The sequence below is a fragment of the Tachysurus fulvidraco genome, chromosome 14 (genome assembly GCF_022655615.1).
Source record: "Tachysurus fulvidraco isolate hzauxx_2018 chromosome 14, HZAU_PFXX_2.0, whole genome shotgun sequence".
Lineage (NCBI taxonomy): Eukaryota > Metazoa > Chordata > Actinopteri > Siluriformes > Bagridae > Tachysurus > Tachysurus fulvidraco.
In genome coordinates, this window is record NC_062531.1 from 3,998,309 (window position 1) to 4,025,808 (window position 27,500).

The 27,500-nt window shown below is 41.2% G+C and overlaps 3 protein-coding genes across 7 annotated transcripts in view; 1 reads left to right on the forward strand and 2 right to left on the reverse strand.

Moving 5' to 3' along the window:
* The window catches only part of cdk16 (cyclin-dependent kinase 16), a 29,486-nt gene extending 18,499 nt beyond the window's left edge, over positions 1 to 10,987 (reverse strand). For 3 of the 4 annotated variants that reach the window (XR_007137766.1, XR_007137765.1, XM_027151278.2), the window contains exons 1-2: positions 10,557 to 10,983; positions 200 to 384 (exon numbers count right to left, since the gene is read on the reverse strand). Coding sequence is in view for 2 of the 4 variants with exons in the window: in XM_027151278.2 (XP_027007079.1) it covers positions 200 to 320 (121 nt within the window). In the remaining 2 variants the exon portion in view is untranslated. Of the gene's footprint in view, positions 1 to 199; positions 385 to 10,556 lie in introns of all 4 variants that reach the window. The other variant, XM_027151279.2, reaches the window with a different exon arrangement.
* A 6,879-nt stretch (positions 10,988 to 17,866) lies between these two features.
* comta (catechol-O-methyltransferase a) lies at positions 17,867 to 24,330 on the forward strand. Of its 2 annotated transcripts, none has more exons than XM_047822841.1 (7): positions 17,867 to 17,949; positions 18,781 to 18,798; positions 18,833 to 19,042; positions 19,997 to 20,114; positions 20,963 to 21,156; positions 22,577 to 22,708; positions 23,695 to 24,330. In XM_047822841.1, the coding sequence occupies exons 3-7, from the start codon at positions 18,884 to 18,886 to the stop codon at positions 23,872 to 23,874; spliced, it is 783 nt and encodes a 260-aa protein (XP_047678797.1). In that variant the 5' UTR covers positions 17,867 to 17,949; positions 18,781 to 18,798; positions 18,833 to 18,883; the 3' UTR covers positions 23,875 to 24,330. The 2 variants fall into 2 exon arrangements, with proteins under 2 accessions (XP_047678797.1, XP_027007081.2); XM_027151280.2 differs by having other exon boundaries at positions 17,873 to 17,949; positions 18,829 to 19,042.
* A 1,813-nt stretch (positions 24,331 to 26,143) lies between these two features.
* abt1 (activator of basal transcription 1) overlaps positions 26,144 to 27,500 on the reverse strand; it is a 3,865-nt gene continuing 2,508 nt past the window's right edge. The window contains exon 4 of the mRNA XM_027151088.2: positions 26,144 to 26,982. Coding sequence (XP_027006889.1) covers positions 26,602 to 26,982 — 381 coding nt within the window. The 3' untranslated portion in view covers positions 26,144 to 26,601. The remainder of the gene's footprint in view (positions 26,983 to 27,500) is intronic.

Sequence of the window (27,500 nt, forward strand, 5' to 3'; positions counted from 1 at the left end):
TTTTCACAGAACACACGTACACACACACACACACACGTTGTTTTGATCGGCAATCTCCCGCTATTCCTCTTTGTAGGACCGTGACGTGATTAGAAATGAATAAGCACATGCCTTGTACTAGGCTGGAAATGTAGAACTAAAATGAGAGTAATGATGACTTGCGGATGTGGATTATGGAGATGAGGGTGTGGTGCTGTACCAGAGTCACTGTGTGCTCCTGTGTCCTGAGAGCTGATGCTCTCCGTCATGTTCTTGTCTCCAGTATTGCCCCCCCGCAGCGTCATGGACAGCTGCCGCTTGATCTTCCTCACTCGCTCCATCAGAGGGGGCAGGGGGGGCTGAGACGATGAAGAGGAAGGGGCAGCCACTGTTGGGGCAGTCGCCCTGTCACACACACAAACACACACCTGTTAGGTCACATACTTTAAACAGATCAGAAAACAAGTATCCTTCAGGATGCTAATCGACACTGTGCTAATTTCTCTACACTTCATTTCTTGTAGTGTCAAAAATAACAAAAAACGTTTTCATATAAAAAATGGAAAACTGCAGAAAGCTTTAATATCCAATCAAGTGCTTTGAGTGTTTAATGTTTTTGTTGTTTTTTATAAAGAAAATCAGGATATCAAAACAATAAGCAGCTATTTAAATGATTCGAGCTAGCAATCCAAAATACTAGCACCGTTGCTGATGGTGAAAGGAATAAAGATCATTAGCTAGTGTATGAGACATGGCCAAAATAAACAAACAAAAACAAAAGTAAAAAGAACTAAATGCTTACAGACATGTGACAACATCTTCTGGAATTTTCTTTATGTCCACACACATTTACAACAAATATGATTGTTCTAGAAGAATCTTGTTTTCCGCAGAACACGATATCTTAAAATGCTCTGTGATAAAAAAATTTTTTGCCACAATATCAAGATTATATCGTCGTATCGCTCAGCCATCGGACTGAATGCTAAATGTTATACTCTATAAACAAAAACACGGAAATTAAATAAATAAATAGATAAATGAATAAATAAATAGAATAAAAAAGTTTTGAAAATTCTCAGAATGAGCCAGAAAATCACTTAAAAAAAAAAAAAAGAAATCTCGGTGAGACAATAACAGTAATTACACTCATAGTTTACAAAGACAACATGAACGGAGTCACAGAGAAGCCAAAACAATATATATATATATATGTAAAAACATAGCCAAGAAAAGTGTCACTATGACTACATTTTTTTTAACCATATTGAGAAATAACACCGTGAAGATTTTATTAACACCACATAGAGCGGCCTGTTCGTGTGCTGCCAACTCAACTGTGTTTATTGTGCTATTGACATTAGATCATAACGTGGCCCAGCCCATGAAGATGGACGTTCTCTCTTGGGGGAGAAAACAACACCGTCACAACCCTGTCATATAGCACTCTTCTTAGCACGGCTGGGATGACAGATGACTGCGCGGGCGGAAGTGTTTGTTAGCTCTGGACGTTACTGAAAGCGACAGCGCTCCTCTGCGAAGACGTCAAGCTGAGACTCGACTTCCAGCTCGGAGCCAAGCGTATAAACATCAACACCAACTGCTCACTTCAGAAACAATCAGCGCCCGACTGCCCTCGCCGCGTCTTTTCGAGAACGAGTGTTTTTTCCCTCTCAAAGAAGAGAAAGCTAGCTACGTTATTTGAAAAAATAAAGAAATGAAAATGATGAGCAGCAAAGGTTAAAGGTAACATTGAGAGACATGCGAAGCAGGAACATGAACACAAACAATAAAAACGTGTAAACGGTAACACGTGAGCCGCAGCAAACGCCTTCCGCTCCCTCTGTTTTAAACATTTAGCAGCACTTCCATAGATCGCATCATTTGGCCTGCAACGTGTGACGCAATTGGAAGCATTCGAGTCTGAGAAAAATGCACATATTGTTCAAATAGTCTTATTTATCCTACTAAGGCATATGTGACACAAACACTGTATGTCATGTGCCGCAGGCAAGGACTAGCCAGACGGGAAGGTTTATCATGAACACACTCCAAGGTTTCACTGTAAATAACATCCGCCGTAAATAACACTACTGCCAACGACTGACACTTTATGTTCTTTACGCCTTTACACTAAACATAACTGTAAAGCAAAAGTAAATGAACCCGCCAGCCGCTGATAGGCCTGGCTTTTTATCTAGATTCCGTTTATCATAATCGGTAATGCAAGATAAATAAATATCAGTGTAACACTTGTGATTAAGGACGTCGTTTGTCTTTGCTCTGACTTCAAGAGAGATTTAGCTGCTTGTGGGACTAAACTGTATGCAGCCACAGTTAAAGGGGATGCCAAATCCCGTCATTGTGAACACGCAAAAAATTGACGTGCTGTTATTTTTAGTTAAGTTGTCATCTTGATAATGAGCGATTTCGAACGATCGTGAATCATTACTCTCTCTGGTGAACCTCGGCTGTCTCCTCGCCTTGCGACCTGGCGAGATAAGAGGGAAAAATGCTTGACATCAGAGCTCTAAAATGATTATTTATTTATTTTTATTGCTTTTCAAAACGTGTTGGTGTTTTTTTTTATAGTTCATTCGCCACATGCAATCGCTTCCCAATAAATTACTAAAAATAAAGTGCGTTGTTGATGCTAGCTACATGCTAATCTAGCTACCAAGTAAGCAAACCACCTGATACAATTATCAATAGTAATGGACTAAAGTAAGACACTGATTGGAATCTTAAATCTTTCTCAGCACAAGCATTAGAATTTGTTGGAAGACGTGGCTGAAAGTTTGATGATATAATCATACATCGGCAAAGACGTACATAAGATTATATGGGGGGGAAAAGTCACCTTAGGCAGCGCTTTTACTATTAATAAAAGTCTGATGCAAAGACACGTGCTGCAGAACTTGAGTTTTCCCCAACTGATCAGAAACGAGTGCAGCTATATTAAGAACAGAAACGACACACATGTGGGTTGGAGAATGCGCTAGGACTCAGGGTGCTATAAAAACTGGTCACAGTGTACCTTGTAAAATATAATGAGCGATTCCCAACAACAACAAAAGATCTAACGGCGTGCGATACAGCTACAAGTTCTGAACAAGTGACAAATAAGTATTAGGAAGACTTCGGTGTTACACGCCAGTACAGCGCTTTTCAACGATCGGAAACGCTCGCAATGGTGACGCTAAAAATATTTCAGATAGTTGAAATGGTGAAAGTGGATTTCAGAGGCCTGTCGCTAAGGAATGCACAGCAGCGCAATGCCTGAGCTGAAACCCAAGACACGAACACGCCGGAGCTTTCCGAACGGCAGAGCACTTTGGCCTCCGCTCGGAGCGCTTTGACTAAGCGCCAGTGATAATCGGTGCAACACGCAGGCTGACGGTTCAAAGATCTAACCTCAAGCAAAAAGAAAATAAAAAGCCCTCTCTGATCTTCAGCAACCCGAAACAGATGGTCGCTTTTACGAACACCTCGACACGGATGCACGGAGATGATGTGTTACCTAAATTTGCATTAAAAAACCTTCTTAAACTCAATGGCAAGGAGTTCGAATGATAAAATTATAGACCAGCACAGTTTCCCCAGTATAACACACAGAGATCGATTCTCAGCAATGCTGAACCTAAAAGAAAAAACTGGAATAAAGTAAGAAATCTGACCTCTAGAACTTTGATGCTATTTCACATGACCTTACGTTACCTTTACCCTTTTTGCTAGTATGCTCAATGTAAATTGACTTATCAGACTGGGTTAATATCACTATTAACTATAAAGATAGAAAATTCAGTGTCGAAAAAAATAACTATTTTTTGGCAACTTTTCTGTGGCAATATCGCTCCTGTTATGCTAGTGATTAGATTACTAGCGGGTTTAGATTTTATATTTTAGATTGAGATATAGTTCGGGATATAATTCATAGTTGAATCAGTAGAAAAGATTTATTAAGGGACGGATCTTTAGTACTTAATGATGTTTGAACATTTGAAACCATCTTGACGGAGATGAACCGTCTGTAATCTCACTGCGACCTTTGTGTTTGGGAGTTTCACCTGCTCAAGGTGACTTTGTGCATAACCACTATGAACTGTTGTGGTTTTAAGATGAAGTGTGGAGAGAGAGAGAGAGAGAGAGAGAGAGAGAGAGAGAGAGAGAGAGAGAGAGATAAAGAGAGAGAGAGAGCGCTTCACTGGTGATATCCTGCAGTGTGACAGAGGGTCAAGTTGCCCCAGATTTCTACAAGCACCAGCCAAAATTTTGGGAGAAAACAGCGAGAAAAACAAGACAGATGAGCTCGACCTGGAAGCGACGCTTGCACTCTCTCTCGAAGCCAGATTGCGATTAACGATCCGATTATTTGTATGGTCTTGAGCTTTTTACGAGCGATACTGCTGCAAAGCAAGCGTATAGAGATCAGGAGACGGACCGGAGAGACGAGAGTAAAAAAGGAAACACGTTAACCTGTGCCAAGTGAACGCTGACCTTCTCCGTCCGTTCCAACAGCAGCTGGACAGAAGGCCACCTCACTGATCTGTCAATCAGTTACAAATATAATATGACCAATACGGATTTGACGGTATTGTTATTAAGGACAGCAGGATGTCCTGAATTGCCAGAAATCTTACAGCTAAAATCATTGAGTTTGTGTAAATTTGTTTTATTGTGTAGCCAAAACTTGCTGTTCAGCTTGCTCTTAATCTTAATGTTAGTCAGTAAACATGACGTAATTAAAAACAGTGGAACATTTGCTAGCTTAGAAGCTAGGAACAAGAATTTATCTCCTTTCTTATTCGTAAGACGCAGATTTCACGAACCGCTGTGAGGTGCTAAGTAGCTCTACTTGGCGGATGTTGTAACACGTGAATCCTGCCATACGTATGAATGTATGACTGGTCGTTTTCCACGATCATGGAAGATGTGCACCAACCTGAGATAATAAAGTCCAGCTTAAAGCAGACATTTAACACAACATAGACATATCCAGACAAAACAAACATGCGAGCCAAACTCAAATAAATCTTTTACGTGTAACACTAAACTACTCGTACCAGTAGTTACTAATTGCTTTATATTACAAGTGTTGTTATTAGGCTACACTTATTAGACCAGTCAGTTAGGTTTGGCTGGGAAGTTTAGCTAATAAATATAGGATCCGTCAAGAAAAATAACTTTCCGGCAGTTTTTTCGATCTCGACGTGAATATCATGTAAACTTCAGTTAATGCACAATGTATTTGATGCGCTGGCATTAATGATAGGGGAGGTCCATATTTAGAAGCCTAGTCAGCATGTAAATGAAGCAGGACTGAATTCCGGACACGAACACAGACCTGCGGGTGTCCTTAATGAAACATTCAGGATGTCGTAAATCTGACTGTTAGCTTTCCGCCGCTTCATCGTTTCCCCCACGTTGTCAAATATGCATGAGGTACGAAAAGGAAAACAAAAAATCTGACCTTTAGACCGACGCGCTCGCTCGGTGTTGCTTTACACTTACAGCCTCGGGGTATTTGATTGCTAATCGTGACAGTAAAATCCGGCGTGCTGCGTGTTTGCTACGTATTCGAAGGAGTCTCTTGCACATGAGGGCTTTAAGTGTGGTGATAAAAAAACAATAACGATGTGTACATACAAGACTAGGTAAAGTTTCGTCATCTGGTCTTCTTCAGAGAGAACTTGTCCTGGTCTGTCTCTGTCTCTCACTCACTCACTCACTTACTTAGATAGAACAAGATGTAGAACACTACACTCACACACACTAACCCACACACACAAACTTATGCACAAACAATTCATTTAGAGTAGACGTTCCTCTACTTCCATGCTGTCACGCTTTATAAAACAGATGCAGATAAATTAATGTTGATTTTAAGCTACAGACGGTGACAGTCAGTCAGTCTCGTTCTTTTCATCTGCATGTTGAGTGATGAATAAATCAGAACAATGTGTGCTGTTACACGTCTCCTCCTCGACAATTACGTTTCGTTTTAATTAAAAAAACTGCTGCGTCGTCATTTTTTTTCCTGGTTCATGTTTGCGATTAGCGTAGCGGAACAAGTTCGTTCCTGTCATCCCATCACACATGACAGCAGCTAGAAAGTATTCCTCCCAACCTCCTTCTTTCTCTTAAAGTACAACACGCCTGCACATATTCAAACAATATCGTTCTCTACCTTTTTAATCATTTTCTGCATGTTCGAAGGAGTCGGGTTTGACGTCACTCCGGATCAAATATTGTATAGAATTGTGCACGTGACAAATAAAACCAAAGACAAATAAATAAATTATTCAGAACCAAGATGGCACAAAGCGCAAAGTCCTCGGTCATGAACAGGTTCTTGTGTGTGAGAGATTTCAGCTCAACGTGGCCAGCTTTACTAATGAACGCTGAGAAAATCCACAACACTGGAGACTCCTTCCAAAAATGCTAAATAATCTATTTACAGAAAACTTTTGACTCGTGTGGATAAGCATCACATCCCGGCGCATGTTGTTACTATAAATCAGATTTTAGAACAAGAGCTTTAATATAAACCTGAGACCAGAACTACAGTCAGGTCTGATGTCATAGAAAACTAATCACAATTGAGAATTTAACTGCGCTGTGATGTGAAAGGCACCAAGACATATGAAATGTTTTTCTTCCATACAAACTATTTGACTAAAATATTACGGTGCTTGTAATTTCCGTTTCCAAGCGAGCATCGTGGCAGGTAAAGTAAAAAGATGGCCAGTGAGGTGCGAGTTTTTTTTTTACGCCTGGCCTAATCCTCAGTCTGCTTCCAGCCAAGTGTGTGAATGTTTCCAGCTCATTTACATCACGTTGACCGAATTAGCACTTAGGAGCATTATTATTCATGTGTGATTGGTTTAGCTACGGTGACACGATTAGAGAAACCCTGATCTCGGGCTTGGAATAGCCGTGTTACGGATCGTCGACCAATTATCGACTCTTCCTCTAAATGGATCAGGTGTGTTAAAGAGCAGAATGAACTCTACACTGTGAATATCAGAGAGGTGAGAGAATCGAAACGAAGCCCGGTCAAGGTGAGGATCTGTGCGTGCGCATTCGGATCTTTCTCCAGGGCTACGTGAACATAAGGTGACGTTCCATTTTGGCTACGAGTGCAGATGTGTTTGTGCTCGCTTTAGGGAATTCAAGCATCGACAGCTACAGGGAAACCTACAGAGACCTGAACGAAAACAGTGCTATTCAACATCTGCATGAATTTTTAAGGATTTCACGATTTTTGTGATTGCTGTGGCCTGAAATGCTTGATTTTGCTGCGATATATTATTATTATTTTTTAACTTTGAGATTCTTTTTACCGATTAGTGAATTAGCGTAATCCTCAAGCATGGGATTCTTCTCTTAAACCTACCAGTGAACATGCATATGTAATGACTTTCTCAGAGAGCTGCACTGATGTTCGACTTGTGCTGTTAGAGGAAAATAATCGAAGACGTCTCGGTGTGATGCGGCCAACACGAGGCGGAGTTAAACTTCCCTAAATCTTGGTGAGACAGATATCAGAGCTTTTGACTATCATCTGAAAGTGAACACTGACCCAATATTTCCACCCTCACAAGAAACTGATCTGTGTGTTGATGCGTCAACATGACCAACGTTTTAAGACGTTCAAATCTGTAGGGGAAAATAATGTCAAGCACTGATCTGACACCGATGTCTAAGATTTCCCCTGAATCCGAAAGTCATCGTAAGTGAAATGTTGTGAAGCCAAATGAAACAAAAACACTGAACTGTGCAAGAGAAAGGAAAGGAGTCAGACATTCCTGCTATCTAAACGTTCATTCGTTCAACTTAAATCAGACAAAAATCGAGGCCTCTGAAGCCACACAGGCACTTCGGAGTAAAAACCAAACAGAAATGTGAGCGTCCTCTGGGATTACACAAGTCGACGGCGGTTTCAGATTCTGCTTAAAAAGCACCTGGATTTGAGCAACTGAAGAGAATCGGGTCAAATCGACGCACGTCTGCTTCGGATTTAAGGCAGATCGTATCCGCAGGCGTGCTACATGAAAATAGGGCCTTCTGGGAGGTGTATTTCAAAGCAGACATGAGACGACAGCTTAAAAAGATGTACAACAACACAGAGCGTGTTATTTGGCATGTCATCTTCCTGTTCTCTCACGTTTTCAAGCATTTGACGTTTCACCGGTGCGGGAGAATCAGAGTCTTATTCAAATTAATCCACAGACTGATGATGGATTCTTCTAATAAATTATCGTGAAGGCCCGGACTAGCGTGGGCTTTTTTTTTTTTGGCAGTGATGTACAATTATCTCAGATGATTCATGGTGATCTACCTAGTGGAGCGTCGTGTTGGGCTCCTACTCCCCTTCACGGAGAACACGCCAGATGCCAGGTTGAGTCAGAGGCGGCCTTGGAGACATGTGTGCGACTGTCTCTTCCAAGATCCAGTGACTTCAGCACAACAGCATGCACGAGTGATTAACGCGTTTTTGACGTTTAAACCGACCCGGGCTTCTTTGTGCCTGGTTTTTCAAGTAATCTGTGCATTTGAAAATCTGGAATTGTACTCAGATGAGCATATCTTCATAAATAACCAATTTCAGTCCTTGGTGTTGTTCTGGTGCAGCTCGGTCTTGGTTCTGGTGCAGCCCGGTCTTGGTTCTGGTGCAGCTCGGTCTTGGTCATTTCAGTTTATACTGCATCAGATACATATGGTTGCAATGACAATAAAAGCTTCTTGACTTGATTTGCAGTGGACAGAGAATATGAAGATACACGGATGGTCTATTCTTTATATAATGAGTAAATTATTATATACTGATAAGAAGTAAATATTCAGTTGCTCTGTATACACTTTCAGCTAATATTACCCACAATTCCCTGAGGAAGGTAGGACTCATGCTAGAGAGGTGCAAATGAAATGTGGACAAATAAGACAAGGTATACAAATGTAAATTATATAAGGAGGAAAGAATGAAAAAAAAGCTGAAACACATCGAGGGGTTGCGTTTACGGTGATGTGTGTGTAACAACAACATTACTATTCTGATACATGACGTGACAGCACGTTCAAGCACTCGCTTACCCTTTTGCTAGACTCTCAAAGAATGTACTATCTCTTCAAGTAAATAATTTTAGTGCATAGTACAAGTAGGCAAACAGATGACAATTGTGTTCCACTAAGTAAGTAAGTAAGTAAGTAAGTAAGTAAAGTGTGCTTCGGCATCCTTGGCTGTAAACCCCTGATAGTGGTATGTCGTTAAGAATAAGCCGGCATCCGCTGTCATGTGCTGATAGCAAAGAACATCTCATGTATCATAGGAAGAAGCTGTCATACCTCCTCTGCAGCCTGCTTTGCTTTATCAATCATGGAAAAACATCTAGATGTTCATAATCTACACTAGGCTTATGCGGCATAGTGGTATTAATATGTTGAATCAAAGTTTCTCTTATCATCTCAACCAACCCCCCAATTATCCCCTCCAATTTGCATTATCCATCTGCCAATTCACTCACACACCCACCTGCGGGCTCTCACATCATTCTCCAGCTACTAACGCAAACACACGGTTCTTCCAAGATACATGACATGCTTCTGAAGCTGCGCCATCAACCAGCATTCATGTGCTTAAAGATGCCCGTGATTGGCAAGTGTCACTGTGATTGAGAGAAAGAGAGAAACATGCCTTCGATCCCTGAAAGCATGGCCAATTCTGCTCTTGGACCATGGACAGCTGCATCACTGATGGGATTCGAACTCACGACATCCCGTTGATCGAGCGACTGCATTTCCGTTCACCTACTCGTAAGCGGTGTTGAAGCATAAGTACAGTTAATAATAAGTGTGTACATAAAGTACATAAAGTCTTGTTAATAGATTATCTGAAGCGGTCAGTGGAATCCTGCCACCTTTATACGTCATCAGGAGTTTTATTTATTTATTTATTTATTTATCCTGAGATCCAAATGGCTCGTGCGCTAAATATGATCGCGTTCGTTTTTAAAACACTAAAATATCCGCATCACGAAGTGTCTAAGCGAATAATATATATATATATATATATATATATATATATATATATATATATATATATATATATATATATATACAAATATTCACGTTTAATCATCTAGATTAAGATCCATCCCTAATTAAGAACCTACTCTACAACATGCATAGGAATGCACGCGCTAATTAGCCTGCTATTGACCCGAATCCGTCGTTTTTCTCGTATTTATTCGGTTATAACTATTTGGCGACCATTTTCTCTACTATAAAAAAAATAAGTTCATAATCTAAAAAAAATTAGACGACGAAGTGGAAAAAGACGGAGCTGGCTAGTTTGTTTGTTAGCATGCTAGCTAGTTAGCATGCTAGCTAGCTATAATCTTTGACGTGCTAACTGAGGTATTTAATCACCATGGTGATTTCGCGTGCACGCAGCAGTAAAGAAGCGTTACAGAGTGGAAACGTCCGTATACGACGTTTACGGGGGTTGTTGTTGTTTAAGAGTAATACAGAAGCACACTGCAGGAGTATGGAACTATACACAAAGCGTTTTTATTTACCCCAGGGGTGGAAGTGAGATTCCTGTGTCCTTGTAAATACTAATATCCCACCGACGCCGTGCACTCCCAGTAGTCTTCGGCCATGGTTTCTATTCTCTGCGGACAGGTAACGATCCTCTCCCGGTTGACGGCATCAGAAACTCCCCTGTACTCAAAACAAACCCGTGTTAAAAACGTTTGCAGCAGCTGTTCGTTTTCTCCTCGCCGGCTAAATCCGGAGTGGATGATGAGAAGGGAGCAGTCAGTTAGAGCTGTGAATAGATCCGCGCGCGCGCGCGCACACACACACAGGGGGATTAACCCTGATTACATCTCGAATACAATAAAGTCATCCTGTCAAACGTGCTATCTGCTTATAACATCTGATAATATTTCCACACAGTCCGCTTACAAACACACAATCTCATAAAGGCAGAAGAATTCAAAGGCAACCCCCCCCTTCCCTGTAAAACTCGAATGGTCCGGTCCAAATTCCATTCAACCAAGTAAGACCGTACCATTCAGGCTGAATCCTTAGGGGATACCTCGGTAGATGCCATTAAAACTTAAAAAAACTCTTGTGCTTTATATCATGTCACTAGTAATAAGTCTGACCTGTGTGATTTCAACTAAAATGCGAAGGAGACTATAAACTGATATTAATAATTATATATTTTGATTCATTGCGCGCGTCTGTGTGTGTGTGTGTGTGTGTGTGTGTGTGTGTGTGTGTGTGTGTGTGTGTGTGTGTGTGTGTGTGGTGATGATGAATGATAATATACAGTGAAAAAGAGTGTTTGCAACAGTATGTAGACAGTTGTAGTGTGCATGTGTGGTTATGTGTGGGAACTGAAATCGGTCAATAAACCTGATTCTGATTCTGTTTTATTGGGAATAATTTAAGTAAAAGTAAAATTAAAGTAAGCATGGAGGTTTACTGGTCACTTTTGTTGAGAAATATGTTAAAATCCAATGTTGCGTTATTGAAGTAGCATTAATAAGCCATTTTATAACATATGGTTTATAAGTAAAGGTGCATCTTCATATTCCATTACTTTGTGTTATTAAGAGCCTGTGTGTGTGTGTGTGTGTGTGTGTGTGTGTGTGTGTGTGCGTGCGCGCGCGTGTGTGTGTGCGTGCATGTGTGTGGTGTGTGTGTGTGTGGTGATGATGAATGATAATATACAGTGAAAAAGAGTGTTTGCAACAGTATGTAGACAGTTGTAGTGTGCATGTGTGGTTATGTGTGTGTGTGTGTGTGTGTGTGTGTGTGTGTGTGTGTGTGTGTGTGTGTGTGTGTGTGTGTGTGTGTGTGTGTGTGTTTTAAGCAGGTCAGTGGAGCCTCTGAGTGAGTCACAGCTCTGGCATGCGCTACAACCCCCAGCAGTTCATCCTCGCCCGGATACACACTCAATGAGCCTGAAGCACAATCCTTTGCGCACTTTATTGGAGAGGGAAGAAATTGTGCAAGAGCTGACAGTGGTGTTGATTGAGAACCAAATTACATGTGTTATGGGTTGCTGGAAAAAATGAGAGAAACAAATACGTGAACTGAAATCTCACTAGTGAATGATAGCATTCAGTGAAAACGAGTGTTTGCAACAGTATGATGACTGTTGTAGTGTGCATGTGTGTGCAATTATAATGTATATAATGTGCATGTGTGTGCAATTATAATGTATGTGTGTGTGTATGTGTGTGTGTGTGTGTGTGTGTGTGTGTGTGGTAATGATGAATGATAACATTCAGTGAAAACGAGTGTTTGCAACAGTATGTACTGTTGTAGTGTGCATGTGTCGTTATGTTTGTGTGTGTGTGTGTGTGTGTGTGTGTGTGTGTGTATGTGTGTGTGTGTGTGTGTGTTTGTGTGTGTGGTGATGATGAATGATAACATACAGTGAAAAAAGAGTGTTTACACCAGTATGTAGACTGTTGTAGTCTGCATGTGTGGTTATGTTTGTGTGTGTGTGTGGTGTGCATGTGTGGTTTTGTGTGTGTGTGTGTGTGTGTGTGTGTGTGTGTGTGTGTGTGTGTGTGTGTGTGTGTGTGTGTGTGTGTGTGTGTGTGGGAAAATGCACAAGTGGCCTTAATTAAATGAAACACTAGCCGGTGGCTTAGCCGGTCTCCTGCACATGACCTTGGCTAAATTAATAATAATTATAATGTGAAAGCCTTGGTTCAGTTCAAACATTTCGAAATATTTCACCGAGCCTGTTCGTATTCACGGACTACATTTAAATGACCACACCGATTTATACTCAAGCTTATATTCATTCATTTATATTTTGTTAGCACTTTATCCTGACCAGGGTCCTGCTGGATCAGGAAGCCGATCCCAGGAATGCTGGGCATGAGGCAGGAACACACCCTGGATGGGATGCCAGCCTACTAGAGAGGACATCATAGTATATTAACTTCAATAGGCAGTATTGAGTATTTTTGCACAACGCTGTTGAAGTCTTGCCTCTGATCAGCCAGACAATGTTGATATAATTTGTACAATGATCCAGCTGCATCATTTTCATATGTCATTGTTTCTATAGTAACGACTTACACACTATAGTGCATTGTGTATATGCTTTATTGTTTATAAACTAATAAAAAGCATACGGTATGATGATGTGACATGACTCGATGTGAAAAGAAGAGCGTGCTGTGATTGGAACATATCACCTTAGTAGCTGTAAATGTTAATGACCAATTGCATCCCACAGCCAAATGATTTGATTATTTTCTTATTACAGCATGTCCCACAGTGTGTTATGTTTTAATTCACTGTGTCAGTTTTTATAAAGTTTTCACTATTGTTAATTCTAGGTTTATTGTCTAGTTCTATAATATCTACCTAGGGATGAATGTTAGAGATAAATAGTAACTTAATTTAAATTTTATTCTGTTTCTATTCTTTCTAAATCTGCTTTTGAACAACATCAACTGTTAAAAGTTCTATACAAATAAAATGAATTGAATTCGATCTAGTATTATTTAAATTAATTTAAAAAAAAATCTTCACATTTATGTTTAGAGAAAATCTTATTGATTTGTTAATATTTTATTGTAAATGGTCCAACCTCGTTTGCTCTGAAATAACCTGAGTGTGGACGTTAAGGTGTGTCTGTGTTCCACGTGCTTCTCTGGGAAACTGAGTTCCGTGGAACTTGATGTGACATGAAGATCAAATCTTGTGACTGGTCGAAACTCGTCACAAGAGTTCTGGGCCTTTGGAGTAATTAGCTGTTTTTCCACTGAAGAACTGAAACCAATAAATATTGCACTGAAAATTATATTCAAAATATCTAGTACAGGAATTGAAGCCCAAAACCTTTGAGACCAGGAACTTTAGTTTTAACTATCATAGTAGATCTGGATTTTAAGTCCAGGGATGTAAATCCAGACACCTTAAGATAGAAAATTACCCGAGATATTTATGTCCAGGAACTTTAACAAGGAACTAAATCTTAAAGGCGGGGTCTCAGATTTTTGAGAAATGCTTCAGAAAACTGAGTTGGGCCGAAAAATAAACAAAAAACAAAACAAATGTGTAGCCAATGAGCAGAAAGGGGCGGGGCTTGTCAATATAGGCGGAGAGAGTGTTCAGTGCGCATGTGTGATGTCAGCAGAAAGCGGTTTTAACATTGGCATGGAGGATAAAAACAAAGAAAGAAAGAGAAGAAAGACTTACGATAAGGACAAGAAGTAGGACGTGTTAATATAGGATCAGCTTTCCAGCGCTGGAGAGAACTGAAGGAGCAGGAAGTTGGCCACATATTCACAGGTTGGAGTTTCCCGAGTCAATAACTCCTGAGCTAAACGCTGTTACTACACAAATAACACCTCTTTTCTATCGTAGTAATGTAGAGACGCAGCTACAACCGCGTTTTGTGTAGTAACAGCGTTTAGCTCAGGAGTTATTGACTCGGGAAACTCCGACCTGTGAATATGTGGCCGACTTTACTTTAGACGCCGAGGCGCTTTTTTCCTTCTCGATAGGTGAGTAACGTTGGTTTTGCTTTGTTACACAGAACTAATATATGCCTTTGTCCTTTACATGATTATGCTTGTGTGTCATTTTTGCTTGTTTGTTTATCTGCAATCGTATTGTTCTTCACTTCAGCTATGATAAAGACACGTTTCTTTCCATTAGTCGCCTGGGTTATGTATGTATGTGTGGGCGGAGCTATCGATACAGGGGTGGGACCCATTTGGGTTAGGGGCGTGTTTGTTTTGGTGATTTTGTATGTCAACATTGGCTTTCAAAAATCGGAGACCCTGCCTTTAAGCCCAGAGCCTTTAGTCCAGTAATTTAAGACCAGGAAACTTGGTCTAGGAATTTAAGTTCAGAACCTTTATTCCAGTTATCTAAGCTCAGGACCTTTAGTCCAGGAACCTAATCACAGAAACTTAAGCGCAGGGCCTTTACTCCAAGATCTTAAATCCAGGAAATTATCTCAGAACTATTAGTCACCATTAGCTCCATTACCTAAGCTCAGAACCTTTATTCTAGGTATTAAAGTCCAGGAATTCCAGAAAGATTAGACAGAAGTCTTATCAACAAGCAACACCATCTTAATGATATCTAGTATAGGGACTTCAGGAATGTATCCCAGCCACGTTTAGCCAAGAAGCTTTGGCATAGGAACCACAGACCCAATTCAGAAACCCACAACATACACAGTGGAGCTGGTTTAGGCGGTGAAGCCCTGCTGTTTATTAAACTGCTACAAAGGAGGATTTCATGGAAAAGAAAAGTGGCCAAATAACGATTCTTAGAATTCCTTTTGTTCAACCGTGAATAATGAGCAACAGAGAATGCGACCGGTTCTATGTTTACATCAAAGACGACAGCAGTATTTAAATCCTTCCTGGTTTGAATAATGATGCAATACATCTGTAACGCTGTAAGCACCATATCCTGGACTGAAACAAGGCGTGTGTACAGAAACGGCAAATAAATCCTATAGGTTTGAGGAGAAGAGCATGCCTGAGCTTCAGTGTTCAGTGCTTTACGGTTGCTGCACTGCTTTCACCTATGTAACAAGGAGGGGGGGTATGAAAGAGAAGCAAACGCAGAAAGCAGCATAGAAAGAGAGAGTGTGAGAGAGAGGGAGGGCTGGATTGTGGCCTGATTGGCTAAAGAGGGATTAAACACTCAGTCTGGTTGGACAGGGCCCTTTCTCCTATACCATTCCTCTCTGTGTGAAATGAGCATACTAAGGGGAAGGGAGTATATGTCTGTGTGAGTGTGTGTATGTGTGTGTGAGTGTGTATACATACCTACATATACGCGTGTGTGTGCGTGCATAGTCTCTGTATGTGGTATATATTGGTGCATTCAGAGCGCCTCGTGCTTCAGTTCGACCTGTAGCTTGGTTCAGCAGAAAGGCACTAGAGAAAAGCAGGAACGTGTGATCAGGGACATCTCCATGAGATCGTAAGACTATCTACTTGTAATAATTTTGCACTTCATAGAGATTAATTTGTTTTTTGTTTTGTTTTTGATATACCTGTCCGAGCATGTCTGTGTGTGTTAGTGTGTGTGTTAGTGCGTGTGTCATGTTTGTACTTTCATATTTCTACATTCCTTCTCAGCTCCTTCCTCATCACCATACTATACTGCTGATCTCTTTAACAGCTTTTGCAGAGTCGTCTGCTTTTTCACACAGCTCTGTGTGTGTGTGTGTGTGTGTGTGTGTGTGTGTGTGTGTGTGCACAGGTGTGAGTGTGAATAATGTTTCTGAGGCCTCTCTGGAGAAGAACAGGGACGTGATCTGTGTGTGTGGACGTCTCCAGGAGGAAGTAAGTCTTTTGACTAGAAATTTTACTAGGAATGAGCTTGTCCTGAATTTCCTGTGAATTTCAATTTCAATGTGTGAGAACGTGTGTGCATGTGCGCGCACGTGTGTGTGTGTGTGTGTGTGTATTTAAGCCATGTTTGAGTTAATGAGCACGTGGCTTCAGATTTCTTCACGCCTCCGTGCTCAACACCACACTGCTGATCTGTTTTACAGTTTGTATGCATGCCTCGCAGAGTCGTCTGCTTTTTCCCACAGCTCCATCTGTGTGTAAATGCGTAGGCGTGAGTGTGAATAGAGTGTTAGCGTGGCTCTGTCGAGGCCCACAAGCTGAACAGCAGCACGGAGTGAAATATTTATGTGACCCGCTGCTCAGAATGCAGATCAGCTCACACGTCGCTCCTTGGCAGGTCCGCTGATCGATGAGACCTGCTTCCTTAGTAAGTGTGAGGGAGGATGCTTAAAAGAGATCTCTGCCTGCCAGAGCCTACTGCAGGGCCTCGAGACTAATTATACTGTACTATCTTTAAGCAAACCTGTGATAGTGCTGAACTTCATCCTGCTCTCATAACAACACGAGTCTCCACTGCTGCCATTTTCCATGAACCATAAGCTTTTAATCCTCTCAGGCTCTTTGAACAAGTGGGCCACAGATATGGCTGATTAATTTTCTATAATTATAACTGAAAAATGAGAGGTTTATATTAATGCCCTCGTTCTAATGGGTTACTGTTTCTATGGTAACTGCTGTTGCTATAGTTGCAACAGTCTACATAATACAAAGCTAACAGTAAACAGATCAAAATGCATTTCTTACTTAAGAAAAACAAAACATAGACTCGTTTCTTTGGCCAAGTTTTCTTTTATTTTTGGTCTATTTATGGAAGGAGTCTCAAGTATCAGTGCTTTGAAACAGTCAATATGTTTCTTACAATAGGGGATTTTTGTGCTTTCTGTTTTCTCTTCAACAAAACAGGTTGTGGTTATCTGTCTGTCTGTCTGTCTGTCTGTCTGTCTGTCTGATATTTGTTTATTTATTTATCTGTTAATCTATTTAACAACATTAAATTTAACAACAAATGGATAAAAATCATTCATTCATAAAACGAATATCACAATCGTTGGCAACTCTCTGTTGTATAAGAGGAATAAAGCACTTTTTGGGACACTCTGCCTTGAGTCGAATTGATGCAAATGGCAGCCTGTCTCGCACTAAAGCTGAACTCTGTCACTGTTTGCAAACCTAATGAACTTCTGTCGATGTCAGTTTGCTTTTCCAGCACTGTATATAGCACTCAGTAGTAAGCTGTATTGAAGAAAGCTAGGCATTTCCTTATCACATTCTAATTAAAGCAGTACCAAATTCTCGATCAGTTTCTTTCCTCCTTCCTTGTTTACACATTATTCAGTTTCTGTGACACTTTAAACATTGGCCTACTTCATCACATTATTGCAAATATTTACATATGTGTGCTTGACAGGTTGAGTAATATCTAAAGAGCTAAGGTCAACCCCACATCACAGACTCTTTTAGTCAACAAGCAAATCAGCACAGTCTACGTTCCAACATTAACGATACCGCTAGCAAATAAATAAAGCTTACGGCATCCAGTTTAACACTGGTAAGTAATCTTGAATCGATTTTTTTTCAATCTCTTTTTTTATGATATTTTATGATAGAATATTATCTATAAAAAGCTGGAATTACTTTCATTCTTTCACAGTCTGAAGATTAAAGGTAGCAAAATTAAAGATCTAAATGTCAGATACGAAATAAGTCTCGGATATGGAAAAAAAAAAACAAGTGTCATTTTGATTTATTGCGTTTGCGCCGCTATGTCTGCTTTGATGAGGCTCGTCATCAGTATCTAGATCGGCGGACATCATTCGGACAGTGAACAGTGGATCTGAACGCAGATTTTCAATATGTTTCACAGACCAGACATGTTATAAAAGTGGCTGCAATTCTAATAATAAAAAAAACATCAATCGGCTCGGTTTCTGTAGCAGAGCCTCGGTTGTTTATCCAATCTTATTTATGCAAATTGTTTAGATTATAGAAAGGCAGCTCATCAGACCAGAAAGTAGCTACAGGGCTAGAGACATCAGTGGTCATGTCATTTTATTTCCCCTCTCTAGTCTGATTAGCAGAGAGATGACTGGTGACTGATGGGTTGAAAGGAAAGTTGGAGATGGAAACAGGATGGACAAAGAAGTACACTCTAAAAGGGAACGGCTTTACAGAGAACCTAAGGTGGTTCATACGTGGAACCCCAAAAGTGGTTCTTTACTGTATATCCAACTATTTTGAAGGGTTAAATCGTAGGTTTAAATCGAGGGATTCAGGATGCAGATAAGATGAGATTCAGGTTTGTTGATGCTGATAGTCAAATACTGATTATTGATCTTTTTTGTCTTTCTTTTTCTGGGTTTCATATCTTGTACTCTATCAGCCTCTTTGTCTATCCTAGTCTCTCTCTCTCTCTCTCTCTCTCTCTCTCTCTCTCTCTCTCTCTCTCTCTCTCTCTCTCTCTCTCTCTCTCTCTCTGTGTCAGAATGGAGTGCTGCCTGCTGTCAGTGTGTGCAGTTTCTGCAGCTTTCCTGTTTGTCCTCTTCTATTGGCTCGTGCAGCGTAATGGAACATGGGCATTAATCTGGCATGACTTCATCACCGAACGACTGCGCGACACGCTCACTCTCTCCACACGGCCTCAGGTGATTCTTTCTTCTGCGTTTTTGACGTTCGTAATGACATTTAACAGACTCATTTTCATTTAAGTTTTTTTATTTTTTTTATTTAAGGGTCCTAGTTCTTATTTATTTATTTATTTATTTATTTATTTATAAAAAAATCCCATTAACACAACACTATTTTGTGGAATGTTAGACGCAACCTAAATATTATTATTTTTCTATATTATATAATATATTGTTTTTAAATTTCAGGTTCAGTGTTTTTCTCTGTGCTATTTTCATTTGTTAGTCTGATGAATTCTGTATAAAGCTCTCTAAAGCATTTACGTCCATCCCACCCCAAACTCACCCCTTCCCACCACATTCCGTTCCATAACATCCCATCCAGTCGAATCCTATTTCAACCTCATCTAACCTATACTTTTCCATTCTGTATCAATACCATCTATATTATTTTTCATTTGCCTTCCATTTCCTATCATTAATCTATCCCACCTTATATCATGCCATTCCATCTCAGCTCATCTCTTCTCATCTTATCAGATCCCATCCCTTCAAATTCAAATTTGACAAGCAAATTTCCCATCCCATCCCATCCAATCTTATTCCACCCCATTTCCATCTCCTCCCATCCCATCCCATCTCCTCCCATCTCATCCCATCCCATCCCTTCTTATCCCATTCCATCTTTCCCACCTCAGCTCCTTCCATCCCATCCCGTCCCATCCCATCCCATCCCACCCCATCCCACCTCAGCTCCTCCCATCCCATCTTATGACATCCCATCAGAATCCCACCTCAGCTCCTCCCATCCCATCCCATCCCAGTTTATTTCATCCCATCTCCTCCTGTCTCAGCTCAGCTCATCCCATTCTTCACCATTTAGTTTTATCGCACTACACCAGCAGCTTTAGCCCATGTGGGAGATTAAGTCTGGCCTTGTAACTTTCCAAATTCTTTATTGTGTAATCACAGCGCATGCTGAAGGCAGTACAGAAGAATGGCACTAAAGGAAATCCTGAGAGTGTCATCTCCGCTATCGACTACTTCTGCAAGCACTCGGAATGGGCCATGAATGTAGGCGATGAGAAAGGTGAACACATCTCCCCTTCTGTCTATTGTACCTGCCTACCCCCCCTCCTCCCCTATCTCTCTTGCTCACTCTCTCTCATCATTAATTCCCATACTGTATCCCTCCAATCTCTCATCTCTTCTCTCCATCCATCCATCACTCAAAAAAGTGCTCAGGGCTGTTCATGCAGTTTGCTCATGAACATGATGTGCTGGGTCAATGAGTTCTCCCTGTGGATAAGAGAAAGAGTGGAGAGAGAGAGAGAGAGAGAGAGAGGGAGAGGTAGAGAGATGTACTTTTATTATTTCTTAAATAAAAATAAATAAATAAGCAACCAAATAAATAAATAAATAAATAAATAAATAAATAAATAAATAAATAAATAAGCACCTGACAATTAGACAATTAGACTCTCCCTTCTCTCTGACTCTCTCTCTCTCTCTCTCTCTCTCTCTCTCATTCACTCCCTCCTCTCTCTCTCTGACTCTCTCTCTCTCATTCACTCCCTCCTCTCTCTCTCTCTCTCATTCTCTCTCTCATTCTCTCTCTCTCTCTCTCATTCTCTCCCTCTCATTCTCTCTCTCTCTCTCTCTCTCTCTCTCTCTCTCTCTCTCTCTCTCTCTCTCTCTCTCTCTCTCTCTCTCTCTCTCTGTACACTTAATGCCTAGCAGGAATGAGCTATGAGCTCGCACTCTCCATAAGGAGCCATTTAGGATTCAGCTGATTAATAATCAATGGTGCAGATCTGACTGGCTGTTAAATGATGCACGAAAACCATTAATGATGTTTCGATTGTACCATTCACCACTCAATTACTTCTGTTAATGATCTATTAGTGTAACTGCCAGTTTGTGTGTGTGTGTGTTTAGGCTCCATTTTGGACTCAGTAGTGACTGAGGTGAACCCCAGTACAGTTCTGGAGCTGGGGACGTACTGTGGCTATTCCACGGTGAGAATCGCCCGCCTGCTCTCCCCAGGCACCAAACTTATCACACTTGAGTTTAACCCGGTTAACGCCGCTGTCGCCAGGCAGATCATTGCCTATGCTGGCCTACAAGACAAGGTGTGTATATATGAGTGAGTGAGAGTGAGAGTGTGAGTGTGAGTGAGAGCGTGAGCGAGAGCGAGAGCGAGTGTGAGAGAGTGTGAGTGTGAGAGAGTGTGAGTGTGAGAGAGTGTGAGTGTGAGAGAGTGTGTGTGTGAGAGTGTGAGAGTGTGTGTGAGAGTGAGAGAGTGTGAGTGTGAGTGTGAGAGAGTGTGAGTGTGAGAGAGTGTGAGTGTGAGAGAGTGTGAGTGTGAGAGAGTGTGAGTGTGAGAGAGTGAGTGTGAGAGTGTGAGAGAGAGTGAGAGTGAGAGTGAGTGTGAGAGTGAGTGTGAGAGTGTGAGTGAGAGTGTGAGTGAGAGTGAGTGTGAGAGTGAGTGTGAGAGTGAGTGTGAGAGTGAGTGTGAGTGAGTGAGAGAGTGTGAGTGAGAGTGAGTGAGAGAGTGTGAGTGAGAGTGAGTGAGAGTGAGAGTGTGAGAGTGTGAGAGTGTGAGTGAGAGTGAGTGAGAGTGAGTGAGAGAGTGTGAGTGAGAGTGAGTGAGAGTGAGTGAGAGAGTGTGAGTGAGAGTGAGTGAGAGAGTGTGAGTGAGAGTGAGTGAGAGTGTGAGAGTGAGTGTGAGAGAGTGAGTGTGAGTGTGAGTGTGAGAGTGTGAGTGTGAGTGAGAGTGTGTGAGTGAGAGTGTGAGTGTGAGAGTGAGTGTGAGAGTGAGTGTGAGAGTGAGTGTGAAAAAAAAAATTACATTGTTACAGGAAAATAACTAAATTAAGTTGGTTAGAAAAAAAAAGAGATGATAATAATAATAATAATAATAATAATAATAATAATAATAATAATAATAATAATAATAATAATAATAATAATAATGTGGGCACGGTGGCTTAGTGGTTAGCACGTTCGCCTCACACCTCCAGGGTCGGGGTTCGATTCCTGCCTCCACCTTGTGTGTGTGGAGTTTGCATGTTCTACCCGTGCCTCAGGGGTTTCCTCCGGGTACTCCGGTTTCCTCCCCTGGTCCAAAGACATGCATGGTAGGTTGATTGGCATCTCTGGAAAATTGTCCGTAGTGTGTGAGTGTGTGAGTGAATGAGAGTGTGTGTGTGCCCTGTGATGGGTTGGCACTCCGTCCAGGGTGTATCCTGTCTTGATGCCCGATGACGCCTGAGATAGGCACAGGCTCCCCGTGACCCGAGAAGTTCGGATAAGCGGTAGAAAATGAATAATAATAATAACAACAACAACAACAACAATTAATTATTGTTGTTGTTGTTGTTGTTGTTATTATACTTGAAGCTCTTCCCCAGTTGTTTCATTTGAAATGGATCATTTGAGTTTCTTGTTTTGTGGTTAAACAACATGCCACATGGGCCTGACTGGAGCTGCTCTAAGTATTAATAATAATAAAAAGATTTTGTTCGATTATTCCTGCTTGCTTTTTTGCAGGTGATTCTCGTAGAAGGCTCATCGGGTGATTTGATCCCACAAATGAAGGAACGTTTTGGCATCAAGACGTTTGACTTCATCTTTCTCGACCATTGGAAGGATCGCTACCTCCCTGACATCAAGCTGTTTGAGGTAAGAGTCGAATGTTCATATATACTCCAGTGTCAACAAGGAGCTCTGGGGGAGTCTGATTGCAATCAGATGTGATAATCAGCATTGATTGGTTCCATGTTTAATGGAATTTGGATTTACAGTTCAGTCCCGAGGAGCCGAATCTGTTCAATCGGAAAAGGATTGTACTTAATAACAACTAAAAGAGCATTTTACACCCATTAACTAACACTATATACTGGCTGTATACAGTATTTTTAATAAATATACAGTAATCCCTCGCCACTTTGCGGTTCAAGTTTCGCGGTTCAAGTTTCACGGCCTCACTGCAATCGCTGATTTTTCCAAAATATTCATCAAAAATTAAAAATAAAAATGGTTTCCCAGGATGCCAGACAAAGAGAGAAACTCTCTCAGAGGCTTTGTACATACCCACGGGCACTCAGACAAGGCACATGATTGGTTCCCGGTATGAGATCTGAGCTGATTGGCTGCGCATCATCGAATCCTCTCCCAGCTTCTTCCCTTGTTGTATCTCGCCACTCTCGTTCACGCTGTCAACTGTGTCTCGCGTATTGTGTTCGAAATTAACTTTTCGTTAAGCCCTTACGATGCCTCCTAAGCGCCGTGCCCCTGCGAAAGATTCCTCTAGTGAGCCCAAGAGGAAGAGGAAGATGATGACCATCAGTGAAAAGGTCAAACTCAGGGCCGATCCTACTTCGCAGATTTTCACCTATCGTGAGGGGTTCCGGTCCCCATTAACCTCGATAAACGAGGGATCACTGTATACAGTAATAAGTGTGTTATAGCAAGTCTTTCTCTCAGGAACATTATTTGTCATCTGAATGACAAACAGTTCAAACAAACAGGATTTAATGGTTTTAGTATAAACCTGTGATTTGTCTTGCAGTCTGACTTATTAAATTAATCACAGCTGCTGTTATCAGAGCATTGATTTATTGGTGTTACAGTGCAGTGGTTTTTTTTTGTTTTGTTTATCCTGACAGGAGTGTGGTTTGCTCAGGAAGGGCTCTGTGCTGCTGGCAGACAACGTGATTTGTCCCGGAACGCCGGAATACTTGGAGTATGTGAGGAATAGTCCTCGCTATGAGAGTAAATACTATCCCGCCCACCTGGAGTACACCAAAGTGGAGGACGGTCTGGAAAAGTCTGTCTTCTTGGGATAAACTATAGATTGTTTCCAAAATCTACAACAGCAAAAACAACAATAACAACAACAGAAACAATAACAACAGCAACAAAAATGACAGAAACAAAAACAAACAATAACAACAGAAAAAATAACAACAGCTGCAACAATAACAACAGAAACAAAAACAACAACAGAAACCATATCAGCAAAAAACAAACAAAAGAAACAACTATAGCAGAAACAACAACAGCAAAAAAACAAAAACAAAACAGAAACAAGACTAACAAAAACAACTATAGCAGAAACAACAATAGCAGAAATAGTTACAACAGCAAAAACAGCAATCTGTAAAAAGTTACCATCGAATTCATTCATTCATTCATTTTCTACCGCTTATCCGAACTTCTCGGGTCACGGGGAGCCTGTGCATATCTAAGGCGTCAGGCATCGAGGCAGGATACACCCTGGACGGAGTGCCAACCCATCGCAGGGCACACACACACTCTCATTCACTCACACACACTACGGAGAATTTTTCCAGAGATGCCAATCAACCTACCATGCATGTCTTTGGACCGGGGGAGGAAACCGGAGTACCTGGAGGAAACCCCGAGGCACGGGGAGAACATGTAAACTACACACACACAAGGCGGAGGCGGGAATCGAACCCCCAACCCTGGAGGTGTGAGGCGAACGTGCTAACCACTAAACCACCGTGCCCACCCCCCCCCCCCCACCATCAAATTACCACCTGAATATTTACTAATAAATACAACCGCACTGATTTCTAGGCCTGTGTTTGGGGGAAGACTATTGAACAATTTCTTTTGAGTGTCTCTGTAATAAGACACTCAAAAGTTTTCAACTTGAAAAGTTTTCAATTTAATTATTTCGAGTGTCTCGAGTGTTGCAGCTGTTGTTATTGTTTCTGTTTTTTTATTAGTGTTATTATTTAGAAATGTCTTTAAAAGGCACCGTGTGATATTAACACACACTTGTCTATTCCCGATGAGGTCCCACCTGGACACACTACTACTGTAATCATAAACACTGTCCTGTGCTATTCCTTATCCTGGGATACAAGAGACTCACTAAACCTGCTTTCAAGACACTCAGAATGTTTAGATTCACGACATATCACAAAAGAAGACACCCCAAAGAAGACGGGTTCCTCTGTAATCTGGTTCCTCTCCAGGTTTCTTCCTCGTGTCATCTCAGGTTCTTTTCCTGCTGCTTGAACCTCATTAAGGATCTAAATCTACATTTCTGTTTAATTACAGTGTGTAGCATTGTCAAAAAAAAAACAACAGGAATCCATAAAGGTTCTTTAAATAAACAGACTTCAATTAAAGAGATTTCATGTCTTTTTTCTTTTCTTTTCAAAGACCTTTAATTTTTTTTGTTTTTTCCCAAAAGTTTATATTGTGTCATACAAATGAATCGTTAGATAATTTATTCTATAATCTATGCTGTATAGTTGGGTTATTTTATTTTTTCAGTAAGCAGAGAACACTCAGCTTAATTACATTTATAATAAAGAAATTACATATTATTCATTCATTTTCTACCGCTTATCTGAACTACCTCGGGTCACGGGGAGCCTGTGCCTATCTCAGGCGTCATCGGGCATCGAGGCAGGATACACCCTGGACGGAGTGCCAACCCATCGTAGGTCACACACACACAAACATTCACACACACACTACGGACAATTTTCCAGAGATGCCGATCAACCTACCATGCATGTCTTTGGACCGGGGGAGGAAACCGGAGTACCCGGAGGAAACCCCCGAGGCACGTGGAGAACATGCAAACTCCACACACACAAGACGGAGGCGGGAATCGAACCCCCAACCCTGGAGGTGTGAGGCAAACTTGCTAACCACTAAGCCACCGTTCCCCCCTATATTATTATTAATAATCCTTTCTTGTACACTGTGCAGTGTTATTTGTGTGAAACCATTTGACCCCCCCCCCCCTCCAAGCATTCATTCACATCCAAGTAAAAAACAAAATAAAAAAAACATTTTTTGGAAAATCTTATTACACTGAAATCTAAGAACATTTAAGAAACAGATTTAAAGACTATTTCATACAGTTTACATTGTGTGATTTCGATTTTGTGGCCTATACTAAATTTAATGTAAACAGGTTTCTAACTGATCATTTGACGTACTGTAGTATGAATGTAAACCGGTTCCAGTGTGAAATCTCAGAAGGGTGCTGGTTCTATATACCTGATCCAATCAGGCTGATGCACCAAAACGTCATGATCACGCTCGATTCAGTCACATGGAACCACGTTTAAATTCGACAAACTTTTTATTTCTCCGATTTTACTAAATCACAGAAATACGTTCACACACACACATGAAATATATACAGCGTCGTCTGGTAAAACCGCATTTCCCTGATAATTCTAGCAATTACTTTAATCCTCATGAACAAATGGAAAATGATTACTGTGATGTAAAATGACAACATCTCCATACATCAGCTGGAGGTGTATGTAGAAAAGATGCTACTACTTCTAATAAAAATAGTCTTCTGTACATTTAAACACATGTTTATTCAGGGCCCGGTGAGTAAAAATAATCTGACCTGAAACACAATGATCACAAACCTGCTGGTAAAAGTGTTGTATCTTAAATCGCAGGGTGTCAAAGTCTTTTGAAAGTGTTTCCCAATTTCGTTACCGTCACACTGAACACACGTATGATCTGAACACGGATCTCTTTAATCGATCGTTCGAAGACGCGCCTCAGTCGTGTGATGTCCCTCTGTTGAAGATCTTAGCCAGCAGGGACACGTTGGACTGCGCTTTGTCCTGGATGGCTCTGCTCTTCTCCTGAGCTTTCTGGAGGTTCTTCTTGGACAGGCCGCTCTTCTTCATGCGCTCCATCCTCATCTCTTCCTCGGTGCGCCGCTGTGTGAAATCCCAGCCCTTCTCTTCCACCACCTCACCCTTCTTCGCTCTCTTCTTCCTCAGCCTGTCCAAGGTCTGGCTCTTCTCTACGCTGGCCAGGTAGAAGTTGGTCTCGCGCTTGGCCTGTGAGATCTCCGTCCTCATGCGCTGCTGGTACACCGTCTGCTCGTACGCCAGCCGCTCGCTCAGGTGACACCACTGGAATCGGTGCAGGTACTGTGGGCGAGAAGGACAGACGGGAGGGCTATAAATAACTGAAGAGGTTGAATAGGGTGAAGGCTAGGATCTTTTTACCCCCCACTTTTTTTTCTTTGCTTGAACTTTTATGTCTATTTTATGCACAGACTGTTTTTTAAGGTTATAACCGCATCTAATATTTACTGTAGTTCTGCAAACACAAGGACACGTCACCTTCAAACAGAACACATGACCATACACCCAGCAGTCTCATGTGTGTGTGTGTGTGTGTGTCACCTTGAATTTTCCCTAGAGGGAATAAAAAAAAAAAAAATCTAATCTCCCTCTTGATCTCCCCTCTCCCCCCCTCTCTCTCACCCCTCTCTTATTTCCTCTCTCTCTAATTTGTCACTCGTCCAGAGAAACCAGAGTCCGCACTCCTGCAGCCGAAAACGTCTAATAACCCACTGACTGTAACAGAGACTTTCCAGATCTATCTATTCCATATAAATGTTACCAGTTTTCTTTAATATAAGACTTAACATCAGGCTCAGATC

Excerpts from the sequence above, each read along its gene's own strand:
- comta (XM_047822841.1), top strand. The coding sequence starts at position 18,884 with ATGGAGTGCTGCCTGCTGTCAGTGTGTGCAGTTTCTGCAGCTTTCCTG. Across the intron at positions 19,043-19,996 it reads CTCTCTCCACACGGCCTCAG|CGCATGCTGAAGGCAGTACA; the intron begins GTGATTCTTTCT and ends GTGTAATCACAG. Across the intron at positions 22,709-23,694 it reads CTGACATCAAGCTGTTTGAG|GAGTGTGGTTTGCTCAGGAA; the intron begins GTAAGAGTCGAA and ends TTATCCTGACAG.